Source organism: Argiope bruennichi, chromosome 8 (assembly GCF_947563725.1).
Source record: "Argiope bruennichi chromosome 8, qqArgBrue1.1, whole genome shotgun sequence".
NCBI lineage: Eukaryota > Metazoa > Arthropoda > Arachnida > Araneae > Araneidae > Argiope > Argiope bruennichi.
In genome coordinates, this window is record NC_079158.1 from 53,198,644 (window position 1) to 53,214,280 (window position 15,637).

The 15,637-nt window shown below is 26.5% G+C and overlaps 1 protein-coding gene across 1 annotated transcript in view; it reads left to right on the forward strand.

Annotated features, from left to right (window-relative positions):
• Positions 1-630: 630 nt before the first annotated feature.
• LOC129981528 (uncharacterized) overlaps positions 631-15,637 on the forward strand; it is a 35,231-nt gene continuing 20,224 nt past the window's right edge. The window contains exon 1 of the mRNA XM_056092390.1: positions 631-1,351. Coding sequence (XP_055948365.1) covers positions 1,156-1,351 — 196 coding nt within the window. The 5' untranslated portion in view covers positions 631-1,155. The remainder of the gene's footprint in view (positions 1,352-15,637) is intronic.

Consider the following 15,637-nt stretch of genomic DNA (forward strand, 5'->3'; position numbering starts at 1 on the left):
TGTTCATTTAAAAGATAGAATGTATACTTTTTCCAAAATTCTGTATTCGTGCCATACATTTTTTCCCCCTCAAGATTGAATTAACCTGTTGCAATCTAACATCGGACTTCTACATTCCCCAGCTTGAGAAAGAGTGCAGAAATTACTCCATATCTTCTTTTATACGTTTCATAACTTTATTATCTGACTATAAAAAATATGCATAAGACATGCATATATTTTTACTTGTTTTAAATAATTTTGCTTAGTCAATGTCATAAAAATTATATCACAGACAATAGGATTTCTACAATAGTGAAGCAACTTACATAAAACGGAAATGAGTGTTATATATAATCATTAAAAGAAATCCAAATTTTTCCTCCTATTATTCTTTTTTGTGAGTTTTTACAAAAAAAAAACTTACAAAATCCTCTCCCTTTATTAAGCGGGATCAGCCTTTACCAAGCCCTATTCCTGACACAGTAACATACATTCTATAGAGGAGCGATATCAAGCCAAATCTTGGTAACCCTACTTCACTTTCACATCGGATTGTTCATTGGCTCATTACGCAGTCCGTTACACATGACGTCACAGGCCACCCTTCGCAATAACGGGGAAAGGAATGTATAATTCTCAATGAAATCGAAACCGGCACAATAGCTATAAAGCGATGAGAACAAGAGCCACGCGCTTTGTCTAGTGAAACAAATAATATTAAATGCCGGTATTTTAATTTTTAGCCCATTGTTATGAATGAAAAAAATATGTGCGCACGGTTTGCATTTTTTCTAGAAAGAGTAACTTTTATACGGCATGCAGTCTGGTGTATCCGCTTATAGCCTCAGCAGCTACCAATAGTGCAGGATAGTGAATTAGAACTCGAATAACTTTACATTTTAAAAAGTTTCGAATTCAGTTCTCATACATATGTTATTTCATTTTCGGAAAAAAAGTCTCTTCATCAATTCTACACTTTGGATTTAGCTGACAAATATTTTATTTCTAAATAAAATAGATTGAGAATAGTTTAATGTTAGTCAGAAGTTAGAATATATTTTGTTCCAACTTTGATTTGTAACAGAAAACTAGACTTTCAGGAAGAATCAAGTGTTGTGGAATAAATTTCATCAAGATTTATTTTCAAACTTTTTAAAAAACTTATTATTCATCATGAGAACCACTAGGACCCCTTCTTCATCGCTATCATCAATAACATCTCGCACCTATATGTCTGACAGGAGCAGACACAAGAGCCATTCTTCTCGCCATTCTGTAGATTCGGATGTACCATCAGGAAAGTCCAACCGGAAGATGAAATTCATCATTGCAATTGGTATCGCTTTACCCATCGTCGCTGCGATCATCGGTAAGTTTCTCGAATTTCGAATTTTATCGTCTGTCATTAACTTATTTATTGATATTTTATATTAATGGAATAAAAGTCTAATTATCGTTTTCAGATATTCAACTTTAGCAAATGAAAGTAACTTGTTCATAAAATAGCACTCTAGATAATTTTACTGGATGTACCTTTCAATCAATCATTCTTAAGAAAATGAAATCTTAAAAATTATTACGGCATATTTTATTCTTTTAAAAAAATTTCTAATTAAACTTCAGAGCACAAATACTTGGCATTAGTTATTTATTGTTTCCACAAAATAACTTTTAATCTCAAAAATTAAAATTGTAAAACAAAAATTATGTTGCTAATTCTTATTTATTTTATTTCACATTTTTAGAATAATTTGGCTACTTTATGGCTCTAATAGCAAAAATATATAATAATAACGATTCATTGAAATATAAACTATATATTTATTTAGTTATCTAACATTTATATTTATTTATTTATCTAATCATTAAACTTTTTTTTAAAGATTAGATGTACAAATAATATAAATCTAATTTCAAAAATAACAGTTGCTTTGTATTATTCTTAGAGCATAGATCGATACATTATATGTGCAAAATTTTAATTTGAAATGAAATACACGTAAAAAAGTTCAAAATGTTCAATTACAAATGCAAAAATAAAAAAAATCATTTCATGCGTTATTAAGAACCCATGACAATTGTCCTATTAATAAGTAATTAAATGCATATGAGATAGTATGGATTCAAAATCTAACATCTAATGCTCATTTCAAATTGCTTATAATTTGCTCAAACGTTTTGATTAGCATTATTTAACGTTTATCTAATATAATGCAAAAAAGAAAAATGTCGAATATGGAAATGATGTAAATCTTTTTCAATTCTTCATGTAAGGGTCCTGAGTTATTAAAAGCAAGAGTGTGAGATGGTTACAGCATATTGCATATTGAGTTCTCTTATGCCTGAATACAGTTATATATAAATTAATTAGGATATAAAATCTAACTATGAATAATTAAAGCAAAATAGATCTATTTCAATTATCTAGTAAATAAATAATTATCTAATAAGTAAACACAATGTATAAATTCAAATAATCTCCTTACAATTTAGACAAATCTTACTTTAATAATGTTAGAACAATAATGTTACTGTATTAGATAAAATGTAAGAATTAATAAAACAAATACATTAGAGCGCAAGCAACTTAAATTAAGTTTTTATGTAAAACTTAGAATTTACTATCGAAGAAAGTAAAAAATAAAAGTTTACAGCAATTTCAAAGTGCATAATAATTGTTCTTAGCGTTGCGAAAAACAGCTGCACAATTTTTAATTTCAGAAGATACAGATTACTTAATATTTAAAATATCATTATTAACTGATTTCACTGGGTTTAAATCTATCTAATTTATATCACCAAATTTGTTTAAATGATTTCTAAAAACAATTTTTTTAATTGCTTATTTAATTTTTTTTATTTATATTCTAGCAAAATTTTATGGAATGGCACGGAGAAAAAATTCTTTAATAACTTTTGAAAAACCCTCGCAAAAAATTACTTTCACATCTTGAAATCTTTTTAAACATTTTTGAAACAGCTATTTATAAAAAGACACTTTCGGAAAATTTTGAACTCACTGAATGTGCTTAAATTTTATATATTCTTTATATTAGTATATTTCGTAATTATTTAACAAGGATTTATCTGAAAGTTTTAATTTTGATTAAGATTGATTTTTCTCAAAAGAAAATAAGCCAGTTTCCATATCACTAGAATTAAGTTAATGTTTCATTTTATATTTCTTTCGCGCAACAAATTTTAAAGATGATCAAATAAACATACAATTTATGCAAATATTTGTTTTTAAGAAACATATACTCTTTAAGGTTTTAATTTTTAACTTTATTTGCTTATCATATTGTATAGAAAAGTGCATTAAAGTTATTAAAATTATAGTTTGTTAAACTCATTTGCAGGCTGAAAAAAAAACGAAATAAAACATTGAACATGTTCACACTTCCTTCATTTCCTTGTAAACAAATTTGAAATAAACAAATAAATAAAGCTTATCACATAATAAAAATGTCGTGCTACCCTATATTTTGTTGAATTAACTAAACATCACGTGCATTATATAATATAATATTAAAAATAAATTTGAATCTATATTATTAAATTTTACCTTTTTTGTACTATTTGGAATAAAACGCTGCGTAATTTTCGTATTGAAGATTCGTAGATTGGTTTGATTATCTTTTTCAATAACAAATCGTTTTAATTTATATGTGAAAACTAGAGATTAAATTAACCTCAAAATAATAATCGATTAAATGAGTTAAATTAATAATATAAAAATGGATGTTTATTACCATGAAATGAAATTAAATGCTACATATGTCCTACTAGATCAACAAATATAATTGCTTTTAAACAAAAACAAAAGAAATTGAATGTTTTAATGAAATTAATATAATTTTTGATTGAGAGATTTATATTATCAAGAATTTGGATGCTAGCATTTTAAATCGCAGCATCATACATATAAGTGAAAACTCAATGCGATTAAAGAAATAAAGATTTTACCATTCTAGCGCTTAAAGATTATTAAAATAAATTGTCATTTGAAAAAATAATAGGCATATTATAGTTTGAATAAATTTTGTAGCTTAATACCTCTTTATTGAATTTACTAACAAAAAATGATGAAGATATCGTTGAATTTATGGTTTTATAATCTCCTTATCAATAAAGGACATAACATTAATATACAGACACTAATATATTGTTATCTTGCATTATATTCTATTTGTGGTTTGGAGACTTGCTTTAGAGAGGTGGGGAAAAAAAGATGGAGCAAATAAAGTTATTACGATGTGAATTTTTCTGAATTTTTTCTAATTCTAAACTTTTTTTTTCAAACAGCTGGTTTATTTGCCATTTCAAAAGTGGTGAATAAATAAACAGAACACAATTGGTAGAAAAAAATGTTTCTTACGAATTTTAATCGGAATATCCTATAACCAAGAATGGAAGAATAAATTAATCATAAAAAAATCTAATGGCGATCTTTAGAAATTATCAAAAATAAAAAGAGTTATTTTTTTAATTCTAAATATTTGTAAAGAAAGTATTAACTTTTTCTTTGGTTTTTTTTTTAATTTCAATATTCATGTAAATAACATTCTTCTCTTCAAAATTGCAAAGAAATTCAAATCCTGTGAGAAATTCCTGTCATATTGTTGAATTTTGTTACATATATTTCTGACATAGTGGGAGCAATCACAAGGTGATACATTACGCGTTTAATCCAAATTTGTCATTAAATCTTGCAACTCTAGAATTTATCAACGATAACGAATTGCAGTCAATCCGATGCGTGTCAATGATTTTCGATAAATTAAACTGAGTACTTTCACCCTAGAAAGCATAGTTTATCATTTTTCTTTTTTTATTATTGTCTTTCTTTTTCTAAATAAAACTACAAACGTAAACAATGATTTACAAAACATTCAACATTTCAAACTTTGACAAGTGTTTTGCATTTATTAATGGATGCGAAATATTTCCCAAAGCTGCAAGTTCTCTTAGAGGAAAAAACTCCTGACTCGCTTTTTCCGTTTTATTTTTCGATTTTCGTAGATTATCATTCCAATACATGTTTGCGCAGCATATTTTACTGAAATGAAATTGGTTTATTAAAGTTTGTATATCACATGAAATATTTCGTGTGAAATGATCAAGTGTTCAAGATGAGATTTTGAGCGATAAAAGAAGTACTTCCGGAAACGCTTAATTTCATTTTATTAGAGAACAATTTTGAAACCGATCTAAGCCATCTGGAACAGCTTACGATTGGTGCAGCTCATTCAATCCTACGAAAATATATGCTGATTTTTAAAATTAGTTTCACAAAAATTGTTTAGTGTATTCAAATAGGAAAGAAAAATAGGAAATTCGAATTTCTTAGTATGATAATAATTTAGATTTGATTCATTTTATTTTATTTTATTAACTATAACATTCATAAAAAATTTTATATCATGTAATTTACTGAAAGAATTCCAGCCTAGAAACATTACTATGTTAATAAAAATGAAGTCGAAAAGTTTGGTTTAAAATAAATGTTCGAAGAAAACAATTATTTTTTTATTATAACTTTTATATTTTAATATAATTCTAATAAAAGATTGATTAAAATGTATGTTGGAATTAATTTTGAAAAATTCTTAAAATTAATGAAAATGTCGTACGTAAATAAAATTGGTTAGCACTAAAAAACTAATTATTTAGATTTTATAGTGTTTCAAAAAGGGTCTGTCTGCAATGATATCCTACAAAGTTATTAATGAAAGATTTTTCATTTTTGACTAATTTTTAATTAATAAAAAATAACCCCAATTTTTAATAACATGTCTGAACGAGTATCTAATATCTAAGAAGTAATAAGGTATCAAATTTGATAGCTCTTAATCCAATGGTATGTGGCATTCTTAGATCATTGACTTTCGCATTGCACAGTATGCAAAAGTGGCATACTAGCTTAAAATAATATCGTCCTGTTAAAAAATGATTCCCTGAAATTAACATCGATAAATTATGACTCTTTCGTAGCTACTAAATTATTTTTACCTTTTAATGTTTCACGTATATATTCAAATTTGACATTCACATATTTTCCCATATATATTTTAAATTTTTGAGAATATTTAATGTATTCATTCGCTGTAAATTGATTTAGTCTGTAAAACAAGAAATTTTTTAAGAAATTTCGCACTTTCTATCACAGAATTTTTTAAAGAACCTTTTGTTATCAAAATAATACAATATTTTTTGAAAATTTGTCAGCCCATATTTTTGTAGTTATATCTAATGCAATGAAAAACAATACTTAAAATTGTCACAAATATTTCTTTTAATAAAAAGAGCAGCTTGTTTAATTTTTCTTATGTATGAGAAGGAGTTTGACCTTAACTAAAAATCATCAATTAACTAACATTCAGTTTTGAAAATTAGGATTATCAGTATCTGCCCAGTATTTATTTAAATTTAATTTCATAATTATAGCTTAGGTAATACGGGTGCTTAATAGAATATTTATTTTTTCTTCAAAATATTATGAAAATGGGGAAACTTGTTAAATCATCTATTATGTAAAGTGTTAAAATTCTTAATTTTATTGCTAAATAATTATGTATGGTATTTGGTATTTGAAACAAATACCAAAAGGCGGTAGAAACTTACTAAATACTCTTTGTTCATATTTGAATTAAAGAATTATTTATCTGAAACTTTCCAAAATTTGATACATATTTGCTATTCTAGTGATAAATTACACTTTCGATATATTTGTTTAATTATTTTCGCTCTTATTTTATCGTGTTCGCAAAGATATGGATGGACGCGCAGATAGACTTCCCAGATTGATTTCATCAAAAATTCCTTATACATCTACCGTTTTAGTTTTAAACGCATCAAAGAGAGACGAACATAATTCCAAAAATGTTTTTTTTTTCGAGTTCAGAAAAATCTAAAGCATGGAGATTCGTCAAAATTTCGAGATTAATTTTTATTGCTAATTTCAGTATTCCTGCCTTATATCCGGGAAAATAAAAATATAGTGATACCTCGCTTAGCAAGCATAATTCGTTCCCAAATCTTACTCGTAGTGTGAGACACTCGTTAAACAAAACAATTTTTTTTTAGGAATCCATGTGAAACAGGAAAATAGATCAATTACGAAAAAAAAAAAATACCTAAACAAATTTATAATAATTTATTGTTTATAATGCATGCGTTAAATAAGTTTCTAAAACCATTTATATTTAGCTACGCTAATAGATATTATTATTAAATCATTTTGTAGCTCGTATAGCTACTACCTTATCAAGGTGATGTTTCTCAATATACGATGGAATAATTTCCTGTGCTTTCCCTTTATTTCACTGGATGGTTGTTGCTCTGCTGCATTTACCATTTCTTCTTCTCCAGACCAAATCTCCTCCGCAGCTTTTTGTTGTGACACAAAATGCATTTCCACAATTTTTTCAATAATTCTGACTATGTTCTTCTATCATCTCATCTATGTTATTGCTATCCACCGTTAGTCTAAAATCTTAATCAGAAATCAAATCTGGTCAATTAAGTCTCCAACCCACTAAGTCGCATTCGATAAGGTTACTCGTCTAAAACGTCTTCTTTGTAGATATACAGGTCCTCTTCAAACAAGTGCGAAGATTGATACAGGCCAATCCTGCATGTGACTTGTTCTCCTAGCTGTTCTTTCTGCGAAACATCAGTTGTTAAGCTAGTCACTTTTTTACATATTAATTTTGCTTTATAAGAATCTCTCTTTATACGAAGTTTGATAGTATATATGATATATGAATTCATCATAAATGCTTTTTAAAATATGGCTTTTTTTGTGAAATTATGTGTAAATTGAATAAAATTGAATATGCGTCTAGAGAAAAGTTCCTCTGCCATTATTGGAGTTTCTCCAAAATTTGTCATCATATTTGCACTTTTGATGAAAATATATTTTTCTAAATTGCTTGCATCTAATTCATCACAAAAGTCTAATATTTTAGAGTTAATTTTTTCACATATGTTCTGACGAGAACAGACAGACATTAGTCCATATAGGGACTTTTAAAATCAGGGAAGTCTAAGATATTGATATTCATTAAAATCACGACGTAGAACTATATTTTATCTATGCATTTTTTTTCTTTATGTTTATTTAGTACATAGAAAAAAATGATAAAAGGATTTCAACGTTACATGTAAAAATGACAAATGGAGTTCAACCTTACATGGAAAAATGACAAAAGGATCTTCCCTATTGGATTTGCTCTAAAATTTGATATCATATTTGCAGTTTTGGTGACAGTATATTTTGCTAAATTCGTTTATTTCATTTAACGTTAGTCAATAAGTGGACTTTTAAAATCAGAGACGTCTAAGATGCAGAAATTCGTCAAAATTCCGATTTCCGATTTTGAACTATGTTTTATCCATATACTAATTTTTTTGTGCATGCTTCGTACATGGGAAAAATGACGGAAAAACTCAGCGTTATTTGAAAAAATGGCAAAGGAAATCAAGGTGAAGTAAAAAATAGATTCCAATTTGATACCGTTAATAAGTAAATTTGAAATGCATTATTGCTACAGCCATAATCTGCAATATTCAAATCAATATTGCACTCAGTTTTAATAATGTTAAATAGAGCATTCTTTATTCTTCAGAAGAAAGTTGCTTCGAATATTTAATTTCGATTTCCAAGTAACTATTTTAAGGTCTTTACAAATGAATCACCATTAAATGTATGTAATTATCTTATCTCATATCTATATATTCAAAATCCATTTAAGGAATAAAAAATTTATTATTTTTGTTCAGCAATTGCATTTATTACTATATATTATTCAAAACTTTTTCATTATAAAAAATAGAACGTTTCATTCAAAGTTCTAATTTAGTTTAAAACTGCTTTGTTTTTTAATAATAATTGTTCAAATTCTCAATCAAAAAGCATTTTGAAAGTCTATAAAACTTCCAATTAATATTACTTGGTTAAAAATTAAAAAAAAATTAAAGGGCTTTTAATTATAATAGACTTTTTTTACTTGATTATTCGAATATTTTCTTAAATTTCATTCTTTTGATGCGAGAAATGTTTTTTGAATATATCAGTTTTTTTATATATATATAAAATGTTGGAGAATTTTAAATATTATATTTTTTTCCTTCAAAACAGTTATTCCAAAAATATACATAATAAATTTTATTCAAAATTTTTAATACACTAATATAATTGTGTAATAATCATTTTTATTCTACAGAGTTAAATAATTTTCTTAATTTTAACGAGAGTGAAATTGTACCTTTGTTTTTCAAGCATGAAAATTTAATGTAATTTTTTGCTTCAATTTTATTTTATTATTTATATGATTACAATCCATTTCTTATGAATTAGTAAATTAATTCAACTTAAACTCTTCCTTAATTTTGACTTTCTCTAATATGAAGTAGCAAAATATCGCTATCGGCAAAAATTCGATTTCGAGATTTTAATGAATTTTCGACCTGAGTCCGAAATAAAATATTTTTGTAATTATTATTTGGATTTTTATTTCGATCTCTCTATGAATAACGATGACTCAAAAATGCAACGATCTGTAAAATAAAAATTTTGCAGGCACTCTTTAACCTTTCAGAATTAATTTTTGAACGATAATACGCTGCAATTTTTTTTTTATTTAATTATATTATTTTTATTTTATGATGGCAACAATAGAGACATTCCATTTATTTTTCTGAATTTAAATAGAATAGTTTTAATTAAAAAAAAAAACATCTAAATATGACAGTATCTTTAAAGAGGGGTGTGTTTAGATTTTTCACTAGAATTACGTATCTATTTCAAATTTGTCCAGAACTCCCCTATTCTTCCACATGCATGTAAATATGATTATCCAAGGACTTAATAAATCGGATAAACGAAATTTTATATTTATATTAAGAATAGAAGCTAGAATCACAAGTCTTTATTTTACAAATTTTGGATCTAGTCGGTTAAAAGATAGCGAAGTAAAATTTGTATCATATTATTTTCATTTTTCGATGAAGCTAAACACAAATGCGGATGCAGTTAAATATATAATAAAAATCAGAAGTGAAATCTGAACTGATGAACAGTAGTGAATCCTCCTTCAAATTCTCCCACCATCCCAACTAGAAGATAGACGGCTCACAGCGTCGAATTTAACAGGCACCAGATTTGTACATAGGACTTATCTTTAAACAGAATACGGTCACGATCTTGTAACAATTTTACAAGTGGTCACTTGATCACCATCTTATCACTTCGCTATCACAATCCTCACTCTCGGCTTTGAATTCAATTTTAGAAAATGTTTAGTAGATATTCTTTTAAATATCCTTTAAATATAAGTAAGTATATAAGTTTTTGTTTCCTCTTTGAAGAATCTTAGATAAAAGTTATCTTATGAAAATCTCACTGCAGCAAACTGCTCATATATTTAAATATTCTTAAATTTCTGATTCTATTTCTTCTTTTTAAATTATATAAAGAAATATTCTGTTTTATGTAGCAAAATAGATTTTTCCAAATTGTTATGCATTCTTTCAAACACAAATTTAGTAGGTCATTTAATTCCCAGACGTTTCAACTCGAAGACGAACGATTCGGCATAATTTTCCTTCCAAACTTCCCACAAGGTTAAAGGAAGCTTTTATATTCGTCTATAAATGCTTCAGTTTTCGTTTTTACTTTCTGTGGCCGTGGGAACTATATTTATCTCCAAATTCGTCAATTTTGAAAGGTCATTGATAACCTATATTGCAATCTCTTATTACAGCTGCTATCCTTTAATAGTTTCGGAAACTACAACAGTTCTTAATAAATACTTCGATAGTAAAATGAAATTTGAAAATCAAATTAATTGTCATTATTGTCATATTGAAACATTAATTTGCATATATTTAACGCTGTAATAATTTCTGTCTCAAAATCACCTGCTTTTTTTAATGAAATAAAAGTTCAGATTTGCAATATCTTATCTTAAATTATGTCTAAATATCATTATTCATTAACTAATTATTAATTAATTAAAAAATATCAATTAGTCAAAGGAATTAATAATTCAATTAATTTTATTTTATAAGCCTCATAAGTTTTTTTCTCTCATCAGTTTCAATTCTAAAAATATTTTAATATGCTAATATTGAAAAAAATAGCTCGTTGAAATAAGCATTTCAAAAATTAGAGTAAAAAAAAAGTAATAAAAAAATAAAATATTAAATATCTAAAAAAGAATAAGAGTATTGGTGAGATTTTTGTTTTTGTGAAGAAATCTTTTGTCTAAGCGAAAATTTTTTCAATATTTATGTTATTCAGCGCAGATAAATTACAAATAGAATGCTCTGTTTATGTTATGCATCATACATAAACATAATCGACTAACAATGTCATAATCGACTAACAATGCATAATCGACTAACAGTCATAATCGACTAACAATGCATAATCGACTAACAATGCATTCTTAGTCACTGCATTTGATTTGTACTCAGTGTTGTAGTTGAGCAAAATTATTAACTAATCTGTGAAAGAATTCTTGACGAAGTCATTGCGATTAAAATTCCGAAATGGACATTTATGCAAAAATAATCAGAATGTTCTTTCAGTTTCTTACACAATACGGCATTCTTTTATTAAATTGCATATTATCATGATAAGAATTAAATTATATATTACATTCTTCTTCCTTTTGATCAAAATTGTTCTAAAATTTGATAGCAATCTATAACTTTATTGCCAAGATTATATACAAATTTAAAAAGTTATGAAACGATATTTCTGTTTAAATACTTGAATTTGTCTGTAATGTCTTTCTGCGGAATGCATTCACAATGTAGTAGTAAATAGCTTTTCAAATGCAGCAATAATAATAATAAATATATAGCTTCAAAATCATTAAAGAAAGCACAGCTAAAGAATTGATTTAAAATATAATCTGTATATTTTTACAAAGCAAAATTTACTTCTTCATCTTAATTTCTATACTTTTCAATTACTCTACCGTGAAAACATAATACCAATATTTTAAAATTAAAAAAAAAATTATTCTTCACAATGTGTAACGATTTTAAAGATTGAATTAAAATGCGGATTTTAAAAACATTTTGATTTAAACTTTGGTTTAATTTATTTATTAGCCAGTAAATATACCATAAAATTTAATAGAAATGACTGCATCGAATTTTTTTCTTATTAAATAGAACTTCAAAAATTATTAAAGGATCAGTTTAGAAATGTTTCTATTTTAAGTTTTGTTTATCAGTATAAAGTATAAATTAGTATATCTATATTTTTCTTTTTTTCTTTTGATTTTAAACTTATTTTTCTTTATTCTTATATTCTATTTTTTATTCTTTTTTATTTCTTAAGTCTTTCAATACAATTTAATTTTATTCTTTATTTTCCAAACTTTTTTTCCGAATCAAAAACTGAAGTTATTGCATAAATCCCTAAATCGGGAAAAAGATTTTAAAGAAGAATGTAAATAATATAATAAAACTTATTGGCCAGTTTTCTTTAGCAAAAATAATTTTAAAAAGATCTTTTAAAAATTCATATTATCTTTAACAATACTCGAGTACATAGTGCAATATTACTAAGTCATTAGTATAATCATATTAGCATTTATTTTAAAATATTTTCTGAAAATTTATTCCTCTCTTCAAAATGCAATTTTTTTTTAGTTTCGAATAGAAAACATTATTCCAACTTTAACAACTGAAGAATTTATTTTAATTTATCAGGAGAATAAGTTCAACAAAGTTTTATTTATTACTTAGGGTCAATCAACTCATAAAAAGCTTTATAAAGCATCCCAATGCTATAAATCATATAGCTAATCTTTTCCCTTTCGAACCCATCGAAGCAATTAAAAATAAGAAATTTAATGTATTGAAAATGAAAGCAGGTGTACCAAAATCTCTCAGGCAGATGATATCTTTGGTATTCTAATACTTTTTATTTTAGGTCATATTTTTTTATGATCTGCTCCTTTTTTCGCTTATTAATCCTGTTGCGAATAAGGAAATGATGCCAAATCTTTCAATAATCTTATCAATTTTCCAGATTTTTTTTTATTAGAAAGTGATTTGCCCAGTTATTAATCATCAGGCTCAAGAATTACAGATATATAAAAATCTAATTTTTTTGTGCATTTTTATTAATTAATGCAGAAAGAATAGAAATACATAGTGATTCATAATAGAAATACATAATGATTCATAAAGAAGTATGCACTTTCCAGATGCAGTATAACAGTAACAGTCAAAGACACGAACTATACTCAGCGAATCGTAAGATAGATGTGCTCTAACAGTTAGTGTCTCGTCCTCGACCGAAGTCACATGGGGCAGTAACGTGTGTCATTTGACTAATCAGTCGAAATGGCGGCATCTGCAGTGTAGAAGACATTTTGTGTTCTTCAATTTAGCAAAACGGAATTCACAACTGTTGTGCAATGGCATGTTCGATCACAATTTGGAAAAGAAATTCCAATTAGAAAATCTGTCTATCAATGGCAAAATCATCAATTTCAAAACTAAGAGCTGTTTGTGCAAAGGTATAAGTCCTGGACGACTGACTATATCGCAAGAAGTCGTCATCCAACGAAATCCGAAAATTCAATGCAGAGGGTGAGTCGTGAAGTGCAGATTTCTCAGCCCACCGTCTATAGAATGTTGAAAAAGAAGCTAAAAATGATTCCATACGAAGTGCAAGTGTTGCAAAATCTCAATGACTTTGACAAACGAAAGCGCTTTGAATTTTGTGCCGATATGCAGCTTCATTTTGTAAATAATGATTCTGCCGGTCAATTAGTTTTCTTTAGATGAAGCAACATTTCATATCAATGGGAAGCTGCACAAGCAGAATGTTTCTTTTGGGGAAGAAAGAATCACAAATTCACAGTGCAATACATGTGAGATTCCCTTAAAGTAAATTTGCTATGTGCAGTGTCCAGAAAAAATTGCACGGTCCCTTCTAGGGGGTCACACATAAAACCTTTGCGACTGTCTCTAATAAAACAAATAACCCCATATAATTCTGCTATAAGTGACATATAATATTTTGTATTATTCTTGCGTTATAGTATATTGAAACTGTATACTGCTTTATGAATCGCCCTATATATCAAATTAAAAAATTCGTAAAAATTTGAATTTTAAAAAATTATATAGTAGAATGTATCAATTGAATCGTAGAGCAAAATTTGTTTTAATTTAAAGCATGAAAAATTCTCCGAATTATTAAGAAAATGAATTTGCCCATGTTCTATTAGAAGTGAAAACTAAAATGCCTTACTACATTTTACTAATTTTACTCCCCCCCCCCACATACACACTCATTTTCATAGTGAACTTCTCTACAAATTTAAATTGTTACAACTAAATTCGCAAGTTGCTCTGGCTTGAATTTAAAACTCTAAACATACGAAAGTATTGACCTTATTTTAATTAATTTTTTTTCCAAATGGCATATTTAAATGAAAAAGAATTAATCCTGTGAACTATGTTACATTTTCCCAACTTATTTATCTTAGCTTTTAAAAATCAATTGTGTAAAGTTAGTTAATCCTTGTAATCAGCTTTCAATCAATTAAGAAAAATACTCTGTATTACGAAAGCAGTCGAGAAAATGAAAAAAATAAATCAAAAATTATGAATAAAACAAGAAACAGATAAAAATCTAAAAGTTCAAATGAAAATAATAAATTTAGATTGGAATTAATTATTCTTGACTGAATAATGATAAAAGCAAGAAAGAGAGAGCTATGGTAATTTTGGTGAAGATAGTGATGTTAATTCTTACTATACTCTAAATAAGCATCTTTTTTCTTAAAAAAAAACTGGTTTAAATAATACATTCTTAATGAACTGAATGAACAAAGATTCTCTCATTTTCTATCATCTTTTAATGCGAATGTGGACCAATTCATTTTAGAAGTTCCATAAGATGGGATTATCTTCCTCGTTTTATTAGTAGTAAATATGTTGGTTACATAACTGAAATGTACGTAATATTCGAACTGCTTTAAATTAAATGTTATAAATGCCATTAAATAATGGCGCTAAAGTGTAACGCAACCAGTAGAAGTTTTAGATTCTGCTTCACAATATAGTGCATTTGGAATATAATTTTACATTTTGGAATATGATTATTAAGCTTTATCTATTTTACCACTTTCCTTAGGTAGATTGGTCCAAAATTGGGACATATCTGTAATTCTAATATCATATCTACATTCTAAATTTTGTTTGTCCCATTTCTGTCCTTTTTGATTTATAGTATTAATATGTATTCGAACAGATAGAAGTCAACCAGTGAAAAAATTGATTTAAAATTTAGTAAAGATCAGCAATTATGAAAATTAAGTTGCATTCAAATTAACTTCATCTGACTTGTCGCACTTTTTATTTATCTTGTTCATATGCGTAGTGATTGATGCATACATTGATGAATTTCCTTTTGATAAATTTAATTCAAAATCTGATATTTATCAACAATTATTAGACAGTTTGGCAGAATATATACCAAATTGAGTTTGCTATTGTCTTTTGCATGCATAAAGTAAAAATATATAAAATGCGTTTACAATTTTCATGACAATAATTATAAATATTAAGCATTTCGCAAAAAAATTGCAATATTTTCATTTATATCTCGTATTAC